The sequence below is a fragment of the Bactrocera tryoni genome, chromosome 4, assembly GCF_016617805.1.
Source record: "Bactrocera tryoni isolate S06 chromosome 4, CSIRO_BtryS06_freeze2, whole genome shotgun sequence".
Classification (NCBI taxonomy): domain Eukaryota; kingdom Metazoa; phylum Arthropoda; class Insecta; order Diptera; family Tephritidae; genus Bactrocera; species Bactrocera tryoni.
In genome coordinates, this window is record NC_052502.1 from 5391430 (window position 1) to 5404418 (window position 12989).

Here is a 12989-nt window from a genome sequence, read left to right on the forward strand (position 1 = left end):
TTGAGTAGAACAACAACAAAAATGCCTAGAAAAGTAGAATTGAAATAACAATGAATAACAGTACTACACTAGAGGAAATAATTGCAAATACTGTAGGAGATATCTCATAAATTTTAGGTAATAAAATTTGAATTTTTAAACTGACTAATGAAATAAGTAATAGCTGGATTGGCGCTTTAGGTGGTACAGGGAGGTACATTATGACTTTAGGTGGTACAGGGCGGTACATTTTGACTGAATTTTGAGTTGCAGAAACTGGAAGCTGAGAAAGTTTTTAACAAGGTACAAACATAATAGAGAGAACTTTTGCTGTTCAGAGGTTTCATTGTAATCAAAGACGTTTGCTGACGAACCAAGCTTTTGTTGAAGCGTGATTGGGACATAGTGTCGCCATATTAATAACAAATGGATAATCATTTGAACTGATGAACTTTGATAATGTTACATATTTCACTTATTCTCATTCTTTCGGTCATAAAAGATTAGACGAATTCTTGGGGATACACGGAAATATACAGAATATTGTTGATTACATTTTTGTTAGGCCTTTGCCAAACATGATCAACCTTAGAAGATATGAACACAACAGAGCATTGAGGTGGTAACGGGATCGCATAAAATGATCAGTTCTCAAGAGAGAATAGATGATTAAATAATCCAATACAGACGTCAGTGAAGGCACTGAAAAAGTGATGAAGAAAGCAAAACCAAATACCTTGGAACTTGTTCTTACCTTTATGGAAAGATTGGTTGTATAGAGCAAAAGTCTATAAATGTTCATTGGTGGCGTATAAAATTCAAGAATAAAAGGTGAGTTGATTGATCTAGAGTTGACCAGAAGGGAAACTTCTCTCCGATCGCAACTGTTGCCTATAGAAGAAGATACCGATAGATAGATATATTATATAATTGAGGAATGCACCACGACCTTAGGTCTATTGTGCCCTCTCCTAACTCACAGGGACTCATTTAGCCCCAGCACATTGATACCGATACTATTTTTAATATGGAGGCTGTGAGGAGAAATGTATTTTGTCACATTCGTCACATTATTTTCTTTGTTTACTGAAGCAGAGTTATTAAGACTGCAGTCAGGCAACATAGGTATTCAGCCATGCGAAACAAACCTATAGAAAATATAACCTGAAGACGTTGACCCTGTCATTGTTCGGGCAATACAGCAATTTCAACGCGAAGAGACTAATTTTTAACGCAAACTGTTCCGGATATGGATGAAGGTTTTACCTGAACGGCAAGTATCAACTGCAAAAGGTGCAAATAGACTTTGGCTGCGAGAGGAACAACTTTATAAAAATGTTCGTTAAAATATCCTGACTACGATTTTGGAAACATTAGTATTACAGAGTTCCTAATGATGCTTCAACCATTGTACCTAAAAAGGAATCGAGACCGAGGAAAAGTTTAATCATAACGCCTACAAAGAATAGCGTCTTTAACTCCGTATGTTATTAGATAAGAGCAAAATTGTTGTGAGAAATATTGCCGGAGCTCTCCGAGTGCGATACTTTATAATAACTTCATGCAGAAGAGATCCTTTTTAGATCGCGAGAACGGTTTGAAGGAAATGAGTATGTAGATATATGCGACAATTTCAAGAGCGGGATTAATAGATTAACATGGATCACCAGGTTGAAAAAAGTTCCGAAAAAACTTTGCTTCAAGTGAAAAATTGGTGCACTTGTAAGATTTACTTCCCGTTAAAATTATTTACCATACATGTTTTAAAAGAATGATGAAACATTTCCTCTATATATTTAATGATTTACTATCTCCATATATGATTATCATTTCGAGAGAAATGTAGTTGAAACCCGATACTTGTACATAGCTTTAACTTTTATTGTAATTCCTTAGAAAATCGCGCTATCTGTTTTGGAAATTCACATTTTATTCGTGCAGATTTATTCGACACTTTTTTGTCGTGCTTGATATCGGAAATGCATTTTAAATCCCCAGTTAAATCAATAAATTTATAAATAGAACCAATTTAAGCCGCGAAGATCTACGTGAAAAAAAATTTACTGCATTCTACAGGCAAGCTCGAAACTAGTATGCAAGTGTTCACGGCAATTCATCTCTAATACGATTTCCAACTACATACATAAGTATATAGCGGTAAGCACAGAGAAGCTGCGACAGTTTCAGTTCTATTACTCGTTGAACTCGTTCGCGCACGGATAAAACAACAAAGTTAATTGTCACTTATAAAAGATTGTAGGATACAATGTAATTATGACATATTTATTGTGTGGACAAAGTCTATTTCTCTTATATTTTATTGGTTACTAGTCTGAATTGTGTTCAAAAATAGACTCCCTATATAAACTATAAAAAAATACTCTACGTTTTGCATTGCCCTTTATTACCACAGCCGAGCTATTGCTTTGAACAAATAAAGTAAAATCTAACCCACGACATCGCACTAAGCTGCGGTTTATTGCGGTATTGCAAGCGACTGGCGGATGTCAAGTAGGTATTGTTTTGGTCGTTGTATAACTTCAAGTTAGAATTTAGTCGGAAAGCACTTTAGTTTCCGTCAAATTTATTATTAAGTCTGTTAGTGATTTGATCTAACTCTTCGAAATTGGCCAAAATAATCCTAGAATATATTTGCTTGTGGTGCCTTATTATTGACTACTTCCTTAAGATTACAAGGCATCGACTCAAAGTTATTAGAAATAAATCACTCAGATACTCCAAAACTATTTTGACTCTGAGAGCTTTCCAAAAGAATTTCTTGCCTTTCTTTCAAAAAGAACGCCGACCAATATTAGCGCCACCTCTTCGTGGCTTCGTAACAAATTTCAATTTGTAATTGATCACATCGTCTCAAACATACATAAAGTTTTCAGAAGTTTTTATTGAAATATATTTTGAAATATGGTTGCCACTTGCCGTAAAAATAGAATGTAGCAAAATATTGCAATTTTCGATTAAAGTTGCCACCTATCGCAAACAATTAAACTGAAAATATTACAAAATGTGTGCAAAGGTAAAGCTTTTATTAAATATTTTCAAAGGGAATTGGGGGTATTAACTGCAGACTTATCTTCGTTTACTTATGTGCATTATTTCCTCTTACAAAATATAACAAGTTCGCTCTTTTTGAGTGTAAGTTGATTAATCATTAGGAATTTACAATGCTTACAGCTAAGATATCATCATATGTCAGCTTAAAACTAATGAGTGCAAATCTTTACTGTTGTTGTTAATGTATTATTTAAGAGAAAGCGAATATTTTATTTAAGGAGTGATTAAAGAAAGATCAATTAGCAAGTGAGCAAATTATGAGAAACAAAGATATGCGTGTATAAGTGGGACAGGTAAGGAAACAATGTAAGTTGTTGGTATTTATATACATATATACAAGGTGTCTTCCAAAGTAAACAGGACATTTTGAATCTAGCGCCTCCTGGTAGTGCTATCTATCTGCTATCTTTATTGATTGTCCAGTGAGAATTTCATGACATTTCATTGATTGGAAGTGAAGTTATTGCGTTTTAAGTGTCAGTATGTTTGTGTTATCCCTGCGAAAATGAGCTTCGAACAAAGAGTCAACATTAAATTTTGTTTTAAAATTGGTAAAACTTTTACCGAAACGTTTCAATTGATGAAACAAGTTTATGGCGATGGTTGCCTCTCCCGTAGAGGAGTGCACGAGCGGTTTCAACGTTTTCAAAGTGATCGTGAGGACCACGATGACGGTCAACATGTGGGCCGATCAAAATCCGTGATCACCGGAAATTCCAACGAAATTGTGCGTGTATTCATCAAAACTCAGACGAAATCATCTTTGAAATTCATAAAAATGGAATTGAACATCTCCAAAACTATGATTTATCGCATTTTGACCGAACATTTGGGCCGTATTCGACGTGAATATCGCGAAGATGAAAGTTGGCGTTTGTTGCACTATAATGCGCCGTCTCATCGATCGTCGCTTTTGACCGATTATTTGACCAAAAATCACATTTCAACCATTGACCACTCCCCGTATTCACCTGATATGGCACCGTGCGACTTCTTCTTTTTCCGGAAAAAGGCATTTGTCCATGAAAGAAAAGCGTTATGCAGACGTAGAGGCCATTCAAAAGGCTTGCACCGGTTAAAAGAACTTGTTTCCTATCATTCAGTTTCTATGGCAAATCCGATCTGAACAATTTCTTTAGAGATTGCATTTTTGCCTCAGGTAATAACTCACGCCAATTTTGTGAAGATATGTCGGCAAATGAAAAAGTTTGCATACAAGTATTTGATACCGATCGTTCAGTTGGCAGCTACGAGAATATGCTATAATGGTCCGATATTGGTCCCAACAAATAGGCAGTTTCGTGAGGAGAAAAGAACGTGTGCAAAATTTTTTACCGTTATCTCAAAAACTGAGCGATTTGTTCGCGAATATACAGAGCGATGATTGATGTCACGTTCTTATGGACACCGTTATTTTGACAGCTGCACGACTACACGACTGCAGGCCGACAGTTGTCGCTCTCGCTAACTTCAATATATTTTTATATATGCCAACGACAGTAGAGAGATGAGGTAGAGTGGTGATGCCACTAATATGTAAAATGCAAAATTTTTCAAAGCTCTAACAAACCTGACATTATTTTACAAATAAAAGCATAAAATAGCTGTATTATATCATTTGTAATAACAATTGAAAATTTAAAACAAATAAATTTACCTGTTTTCTTATTTTTTGCATAAAAAATTTCACTTTGAACAAAATACTAAAATTTCATTGAAAAGAAAGGTATTAGTTTGGTCACAACGAAATTGTGTGCATGCGAAATGGACAGCTGTGTTGTCTTGTGTACATGCCGGCCATTGTTATGTCGCTGCCTTCTTACAAATGTTCATGTAGAAAGATTCACGACGCCATTTACAGTTCACTGTCGTGCTGCCATGTCGTGTCGAGCTCAATGTGTTCAGCACTTAACTGTAGATCGGCTATCAGTGATATTGCTGATTGGTTTACGGTGTGCTCTAAAAGCAATATCAATCGTATTGTTGCTTCGTATACCGAGCACAAACCTCACTTACTGATTTGGCGGACCCCCAAGCATACTCCACAGAGGCACTAGAGCGTACGCACTCACACACCCCCATTAACTTTGCGATACAATGCAATTCTAAAATTAGTTATCAGTTGTGTACACACAAAATGTGTGATTATATACATATGTATGTATGTATGTTATCTGTATCAGTATCTCTTACGTAAAGTAATAATTTATATTTTACTAGAAAGTATTTCTATAAGCAATAAAATGTATTGTATGAGAATAGTTCTCAAAGAAGACAAATTCAAAATGTTATCTTGTACTATTTTCATTAGTGTCGGAATTACAAATATTTTTATACTCTTGCAACATATTGCTACACAGTGTAATAGTTTTGTTTACGTAACGGTTCTTTGTATCACTTAAAACTAATTGAGATAGGTATAGAATTATAATTATATATATGTGCATATGTATAATAGTAAATGATAAAGTTGAATTTCGAGTGACTGTCTGTCTGTACGTCCGTTCAAGAAATAACTTGAGTAAAAATTGATATATAAATTGATAAAGCTTGTCCTCTTTAGCACCCAAGGAGAGTTGGAATTGAAGATGGGCGGAATTGGATCATTACCACGCCCTTAAAACGCTATTACTGGAAAACGTATAAAGAGCCGTAACAATGTTCCACAATAAGATACAAGACTGCTTTTTACCATAACGAAATATATTAGGGAGGAGCATGTTAAAAAAGTGGGCGTGGCTCCTCCCTCTAATAAGAGTTATGTAAATATCTCATAAACCATTCAAGCTCTAATAACGAGATTCGCTCAGGGCAAATCTTTATAACGTCCATTTACTTTTCGAGATGGTACAAAAGGGGTTTATAGGAGCTGTAAGCCCATATTCCGGGACCTACTCGACCGCTTTCAACTTAATTTGGTGGATAATATTAACCGGACTTTCTTTATTTATTTTTGGTTAAAGTTGCCACCTATAGTTAATGATTACACTGAAAATATTACAAAATGTGTTCAAGTTAAAACTTTTAAGAAATATTTTAGGAAAGTATTGAAAGAACCAAGTTTAGATAAATTTTCGTTTATTTAAACTATGCACTTGGTTATACAATATATACATATATTTTTAGTGAAATTACTAAGAAGATACTTCTTTATTACAGTCATGGCAAAGAACACCATATACATATGTATGTAAGCTTTCTATGTACTATGTTAATATATACACATTTACATTTTCACAGCACTAAATCTGAAATTGAGACTAAAACTCGTCCAACACCCCCAAATCATCCAAGCGCTTGAGCGCATATTTCAGCAGGTCTTTTAAACGTTCTTGAGCAAATACTTTTTTGTACTTTGTAAGGCTGGCCTCATTATCTACTAAATTTTCAATACTGCTATCTTGGGATAGCTCCTTTGGCATAGTAATTATGGGCAGAAAACCAAACAAAGCGAAAAGCCCGTAAAGTTCACGAGCACGCAATTCATATTTTAGATCTTCTAAAGTCGGTATATTTTCGTAATGAAGGAATTCCAAGGTCTCCTTGAATGTTTTGTAATACGCATTTATGAGATCGTCTCGTCGATCCTTTAGCACATTCAGACGTACGCTAGTGTTGAGAAAGAAGTTGAGATCGCAGGCAGGGCTGCCATAGAAATTAAGTTGGAAATCCACCTGAAAGTTCACAAAACATAAGTCATTCACTTAATTTTCATTATTAATTATTTTTATTTTCAGAAGAAATAGTTGTGAATATAAGTGAAACTTACAAAAATAGCGCGCGTTGGCTTCTCGGGTTGCTTGGCATCATCATAGGCATACATGAAATTTGATGTCCAGAGATCACCATGATTCATCACAACGATACGATCGCCCTCACGACGATCTGCTAAATGTGCGCATATGGGCTTGAAATTATCGTGGAAATGGTGCAATTTTTGTGCGATCTTTTCATAACCGGGCCACTCGGCTGCATTGTTAGCCAATTCCTTCAGGGTACCACCGAACATAAGTTTAAAGGAATCACTCTTTAAGATAGTCTGCTTGCTCAGCATACCATTGACAAGGCGCTTGGTGATGTCGGGATCCTAGAAATGAAAACCATATTGTAGTTTGTCACAATATTTCAAACTTATTTGCATTTCGTTTCAAGAATATCTAGAGCAATACCGAATTGGTGTCTAAATCGAGCATATCGTAAAATCTATGTTCCTTGAAAGCATTAATTTGTTGAATTATACAGAAGAAACGCTACACGACTACATCATATTTATAACTTTCTTCTGTATAACTCTCATTATAAGCTGAGCACTAATTGTATGAAAAATACAAAATGTATGCCATTCCAATATACTTACTCGTTGAGCTAAAATCATTGAAGTGGCATGCAGGCGTGCCGTTTGTTGCAGGATCAATTCGCAGTGTGCCCAATCGAGCTGGTCCTGTCGCGAGGCAAGCACAAAACCTTCGGGTTTCAAGTCAGAGAGTACAATAGTGCGAGTGGGTGCTTTGATCGCATAATAGCAGCTGAGCAGAAAAAAAAAAATAATAAAAAACAGAATTATATAGAGTATCCGAAAAGGTGGCAACATTTTAAACGATCCAATTGTTTTATAAATAAAATGTTAAATATTCTAGAACTTTATTGGATATACTAACGAGGCACCAAATTTTTGATCATCCACAAGTATTTGTAGACGTGGCAATACATCCAAATAGGTAATTTTTTCCTTAAGAAAAACCCCAACATCTTCAAGGAAACGTGTGTCTTTCGAAATCGGTATAGTTTTGACGATTAACGACCGTTGCTCTTGCACTGGCGGCTCATCATCGTCGACTAGACGCTCATAGGCGACCGCGACACGATAGATGCGTGAGCAGTAATTATCACCGGGGTTGCTGCCCCATTCGAAAGTTACTTCTTTAACCGTCACTTGGATTTCACGCAAACCTTCCTCGAGCGCGGCCACGAAAAAGTTCTCATTCAAATAGTCAGGTATATATATATTGTTCGGATTTTTTATAACCATTTTTATAATTTCTTTATTTTTCGAAAATAAACTTTTTTTTTATTTAACACCAGCTTATAGCACCAAATGAACCTCACAAACCGTAACGTTCCGTAGAATTGAATCAACTGAAATGTTGTTGCCCTAATATTGCGTCTTTATAAACATGCAAATTCACACCTGAAATTCAGCGGTAACATGACATTTATTGCCACTTTGTGTTTTTGCGAAACTTTCTAACACACTTATGCACTTGCTTTACTCATCTACTAGTGAGTGCCGAGTGCAATATGCAGAGCAGCTGAGCGCTCGACAGAGTTTTGCTTAATTGTAGATCGACTATCAGTGATGTTGTTTGCTTTGTGTGGGTTTTTAAATTGCACCTTACGCTCATCAATAAATACTTTCCATACGTGACATAGTGCGGCGAATACGCGTAAACTCGAAAAATATGCCACATCATGCTCGCATACACGGGTAGATCAAGCAAGAGCAAGTACTCTGCTAATATTCCTCATTTCTATTTACTCAAATACCATAGTATCTTATTACTTAATTTCGAAGTGATAATTTTGTTAACTGCTTTACGCTGTGCTTTATACGCAATATCAAGCGTATTATTGCTTCGTATACCGAGCACAAACCTCAGTTACTGATTTGGCGGACCCCCAGGCATACTCCGCAGGGGCATCAGAGCGTACGCACACACACCCTCATTAACTTTGCGATGCAAAGCAATTCTGAAATAAGTTATCAGTTATTTGGTTAATCGTGTGCTTATATATCTTATTATTTGACTTTATCTGTTCCAGCATCTTTTACGCAGAGTAATTATTTTATATTTTACTAATAAGTATTTTTATAAGCAATTAAAATCTGTTTACATAAGAATTGCTCTGAAGGTAAAATCAAAATAAATGTTAAATGTCATAATCACGAATGTTTGTTGTAACTGCTGAGACGTATGCATGACTAACCGAATGATATCCACATGCGCATATATAGTACAAGTATATTCTAGCGGGAACGGCCTTTGATGCTCTGTAAATTGATTTCTCATTGCTGACATTAACTGACAAGGGCCTAGGAAGACCGGACTTATAATTAGTTAAACAGCCACGCCATATGTAGGTATATTAACTAAGAGTATACTATATCTGGCATTAGCATTCTCATTAATTGCTGTTGTTAAGATAAAAAGGCAGCAACTTAATACTAGATTTATTAGGCTTTAGCTAATTTATTAACTAGAAAATAGATGTGCGCATATTTATATACATACATATACTATGAGTATGAGTGCTCAAGTGAAAACGTTTGCAAATTAAAGCGCTTTGCGACAATTAAAACTAACTGGTTTATCAACAATATATGTACATGCATCCATAAGTTTGATAATTTGTTCATTATTATTTCTATCAATGAAAATGTGAGGAAGAAAGTTATTTCCCCTTTATACCCTTAATGTTTTTTATCTATAAGTCCATCAATAAAACGTTATATGATTGATTATATATAAACTAAGTTGTAAAGTAAACTTAGCTCGTCATCAGGCAAACTACTAATGTAAAATCAGTCTTCAACACTCAATAATTACCTCTGCTCACTATAATACCTAGAGCTCTGCTCTTCAAAAGAAAAATACTTGAGAAACAAAAACAAATTTATCGTTATAGTAAATCACAAAAATTAGACGAACTTGTTAGCTTTATTTTGAGTCGTCAATTGTTTACAGTATTAAAAGGGCCTTGAACAATTACGCATGGAAAGTGATCTGATACGCTGCAATACAATATGACGGCGTTACTTATATAAAATTTAACGATTCTTCATAAGTGTAACATCTGCCACTATTCTGATGATTTCTTATTCTACTTCTTTGTATGATTTACGTATTTTAAAATATCTATAATATGAATTTTTAAAAAGAGTATGTGAGATAGCAAAATTATAGATTGAGTGCGCGTCATTTTTGATTGGCTCTAAGTATCAGTTGATTTCACGCAGATGTTTACTGTCATCATGAATATTAAATAATTATCATTTCGAGTTACATAAATGAAATTGCTTCAATTTCTTCGAATGATTTAAATCAGTAATGAAATTAATAATAAAACTTTTGCCATTGCCGATTACTCATATCTTAATTATGTTTATTTGAAAACAAATTTGCAAGCTTTCAATTCCATGGTAATTTTGTGGAGAATCATGAAATTCGTTTTGGAAAAACACTTTTTATTCGTGCAGAGATAACCTTGCGAAACTTTTACTGACATGTTTTATATCGGAAATATCTTATGTAATATATATTAATTTTGTAATTTTGTGATAGAGAGAAAACTCTGAAACCGTGAAGACCTGTAAGAAAGAGAAGTAATTATGCTCGAAACTTGTTTGCATATAAAAATTTACAAACGGATACAATGTCGGAAGTTCATCTCAAATACGTGCATAGCTTTCAACTACACTTTATGTGCCGATAAGCGCAGAGCAGCTGTGATAGTTTTAGAGCGAAAGCTTTAGAGCATAGAACAAACTACAGCGATGACTGTGACTTATGAATGAATAAACCGAGCTTCGAATAAAATATGCGAAATTTGTGTGACAAGTCCATACAACAAACAAACATATTACAAATACCTTTTATTGTGCTAAACTACAGGGTTTGTCCGGAAAGTAATATGACTGAGTCGGTTTAAAAACATTTAACCAACCAATCGTTATAATTCTTTAAAAACTTTTAAAATAGGCTCCTTCTGCGTCGATGCAGCGCTGCGCGATTTCCAAGCATTGAAGGCGTTACGGAAGACATTCTCCGGAATAGCTTTGAGAGCCGAGGTGCATTCTGCTTGGATCCCCTCTATCGTCTCAAAATGCTTTCCCTTCATCGGCCTTTTCAGGCAAGGAAACAAAAAAAGTCCGGGGGGGCACATCTGGGCTGTAGGGCGGTTGAGGAAGCGTTTGGCTGCCGGCTTGGTTAACATCTAAGCAGTTTAACGAGTACTTAATTAACGGTCTGAGTTCAAAACTTTCCGCACACGAGTCACATTGTCGGTGTTTGTCGAAGTCGCAGGTTTCCCAGCACGGTCCGAATTCTGTCGGTGCGCGTACACTCCGAAGTACAGTCGCGGCGGAAGAAAATCAGTCCTATTACTTCCCGGACAAACCCTGTATTTTATTGCACCTTAGAAGAAAGACATTCTAACTAAACTATTTTCCATTGCTTTCTTAACATATAACCAGAAAAAAACGTTAACTTCGGTTGCACCGAAGCTAAATACCCTTCACAGGTGCATTTCTGTTAGTAACTATATGTTCAGTTCGTGTGGAAGCTATATGCTATAGTCAACCTATCTGATCAATTTCTTAGGAGATTACATTGTTGCTTTAGGAAATAATATATACCAAATTTCGTGAATATGTCTTGTCAAATGTGAAAGTTGTCCATACAAGAACTTGATTCCGATCGTTCAGTTTGTATGGCAGCTATATGTTATAATGGCCCGATATCGGCCGTTCCGACAAATGAGCAGCTTCTTGAAGAGAAAATGACGTCTGCAAAATTTCAAAACGAGATCTTAAAAACTGAGGGACTAGTTCGTATATATACAGACAGACAGACAGACGGACAGACGGACAGACAGACGGACATGGCTAAATCGACTCAGCTCGACATACTGATCTTTTATATATATACTTTATAAGGTCTCCGACGATTCCTTCTGGGTGTTACAAACTTCGTGACAAACTTAATATACCCTGTTCAGGGTATAAATATTGAGTATGTGGCTTTAGTAACTTTTTAGGTTACAGGGTTCAATCTTGTCTGCCTTAAGCTTCACACTTCTTCGTTTGTGGTAATTCCGCATATTTTGAATTCATAATTCTTCTGATATAGTATATCAGAAGTACTTGGCTTGGTTGAATTGCTTTTAAGCTAAGAAAATGCTGCCTCATTTTGACTAAATTAAAACCGCAATACTTGCACTAGCAAACATACATATAGTATGTCAATAGGAAACTTATCTAACTACGAACCAGCTGAATTTTGCTGCGTCATGGTCTATTATAAAAAAATTTGAGAATTTAGCAATTTTTTAAAAACAAAATGATTTTGTTTTCGTATCTCCTATTCGTAATACGTATGCATATATGGTATGCTTATACATGCACCTATAAGTAGTTAGTACATATGCTTGTATAGTATATATATATAACGCGCTTCTGCTTACTTGATTATTTTATTTGCCTGTAAGCCTTTGCCTTTGCTTTTGATGAGTTACTCATTATATATTTGCAAAAAATTTAATTACCCAAATTATATATGCTAATGTACACTGTCGTTTAAATGAGTCTATAATACAGAGAACACTCCACAGGGTTGTGCATTGGGTTTGGGACCCGCCACGTAAAAAGCGCCCCCCATGAAAAAGTCCAAACAGCCTCGGATGAGAGAATTTCAACTGTAATCGCGTAAGCAGTGTCTACGCCAGTAAAGAATATAAAATCGGACCAGTAATTCCTGCGCAAGATATCTTAAAGCTTTTAAGCAAGTATGTTGCCACTAATATTCTATACTACCTGCATAACGTTGTTTTGTACGTTTCGATTGTTTACACTCCTTATGATCGTAACATGTGACAACCTTTTGAAGTAATAATAAATTTCAACGTAATGTCAGAGTTATATAACCCTAGAAAGATAACGAGGCGATATTTTTTGTTACTTTTTTTTTAAGAACTTCTAAAATCATAAAAAGGCCTATAAATAAAAACTAACAAGTGATCCAAGTAGATACGAGTATATTGTTTTTAATTGCCTTTTTGGACAGGTCACGCGTTAGTCGTGTCAAGTTGTCACGTTATTTTTGCTCAGTACTGTTTGGCATTTCATTCACGTTCTGTAAAGAATGTGTTTCGCGCGCTTGACT

General features: G+C 35.4%; 1 protein-coding gene across 1 annotated transcript; it reads right to left on the reverse strand.

The window, feature by feature from the left end:
- Window positions 1-6112: 6112 nt before the first annotated feature.
- LOC120775533 lies at window positions 6113-8297 on the reverse strand. Its single transcript, XM_040105754.1, has 4 exons — window positions 7710-8297; window positions 7409-7577; window positions 6821-7138; window positions 6113-6725 (listed from the first exon to the last, which is right to left on the reverse strand). Exons 1-4 carry the CDS (start codon window positions 8078-8080, stop codon window positions 6312-6314), a joined length of 1272 nt encoding a protein of 423 aa, XP_039961688.1. The 5' UTR covers window positions 8081-8297; the 3' UTR covers window positions 6113-6311.
- Window positions 8298-12989: the final 4692 nt, after the last annotated feature.

Coding starts and splice junctions, on each gene's coding strand:
- LOC120775533 (XM_040105754.1), bottom strand. CDS start 8,080: ATGGTTATAAAAAATCCGAACAATATATATATACCTGACTATTTGAAT. Junction 7,578..7,709: donor GATCAAAAATTTGGTGCCTC/GTTAGTATATCC, acceptor TTTTCTGCTCAG/CTGCTATTATGCGATCAAAG. Junction 7,139..7,408: donor CAATGATTTTAGCTCAACGA/GTAAGTATATTG, acceptor TTTCATTTCTAG/GATCCCGACATCACCAAGCG.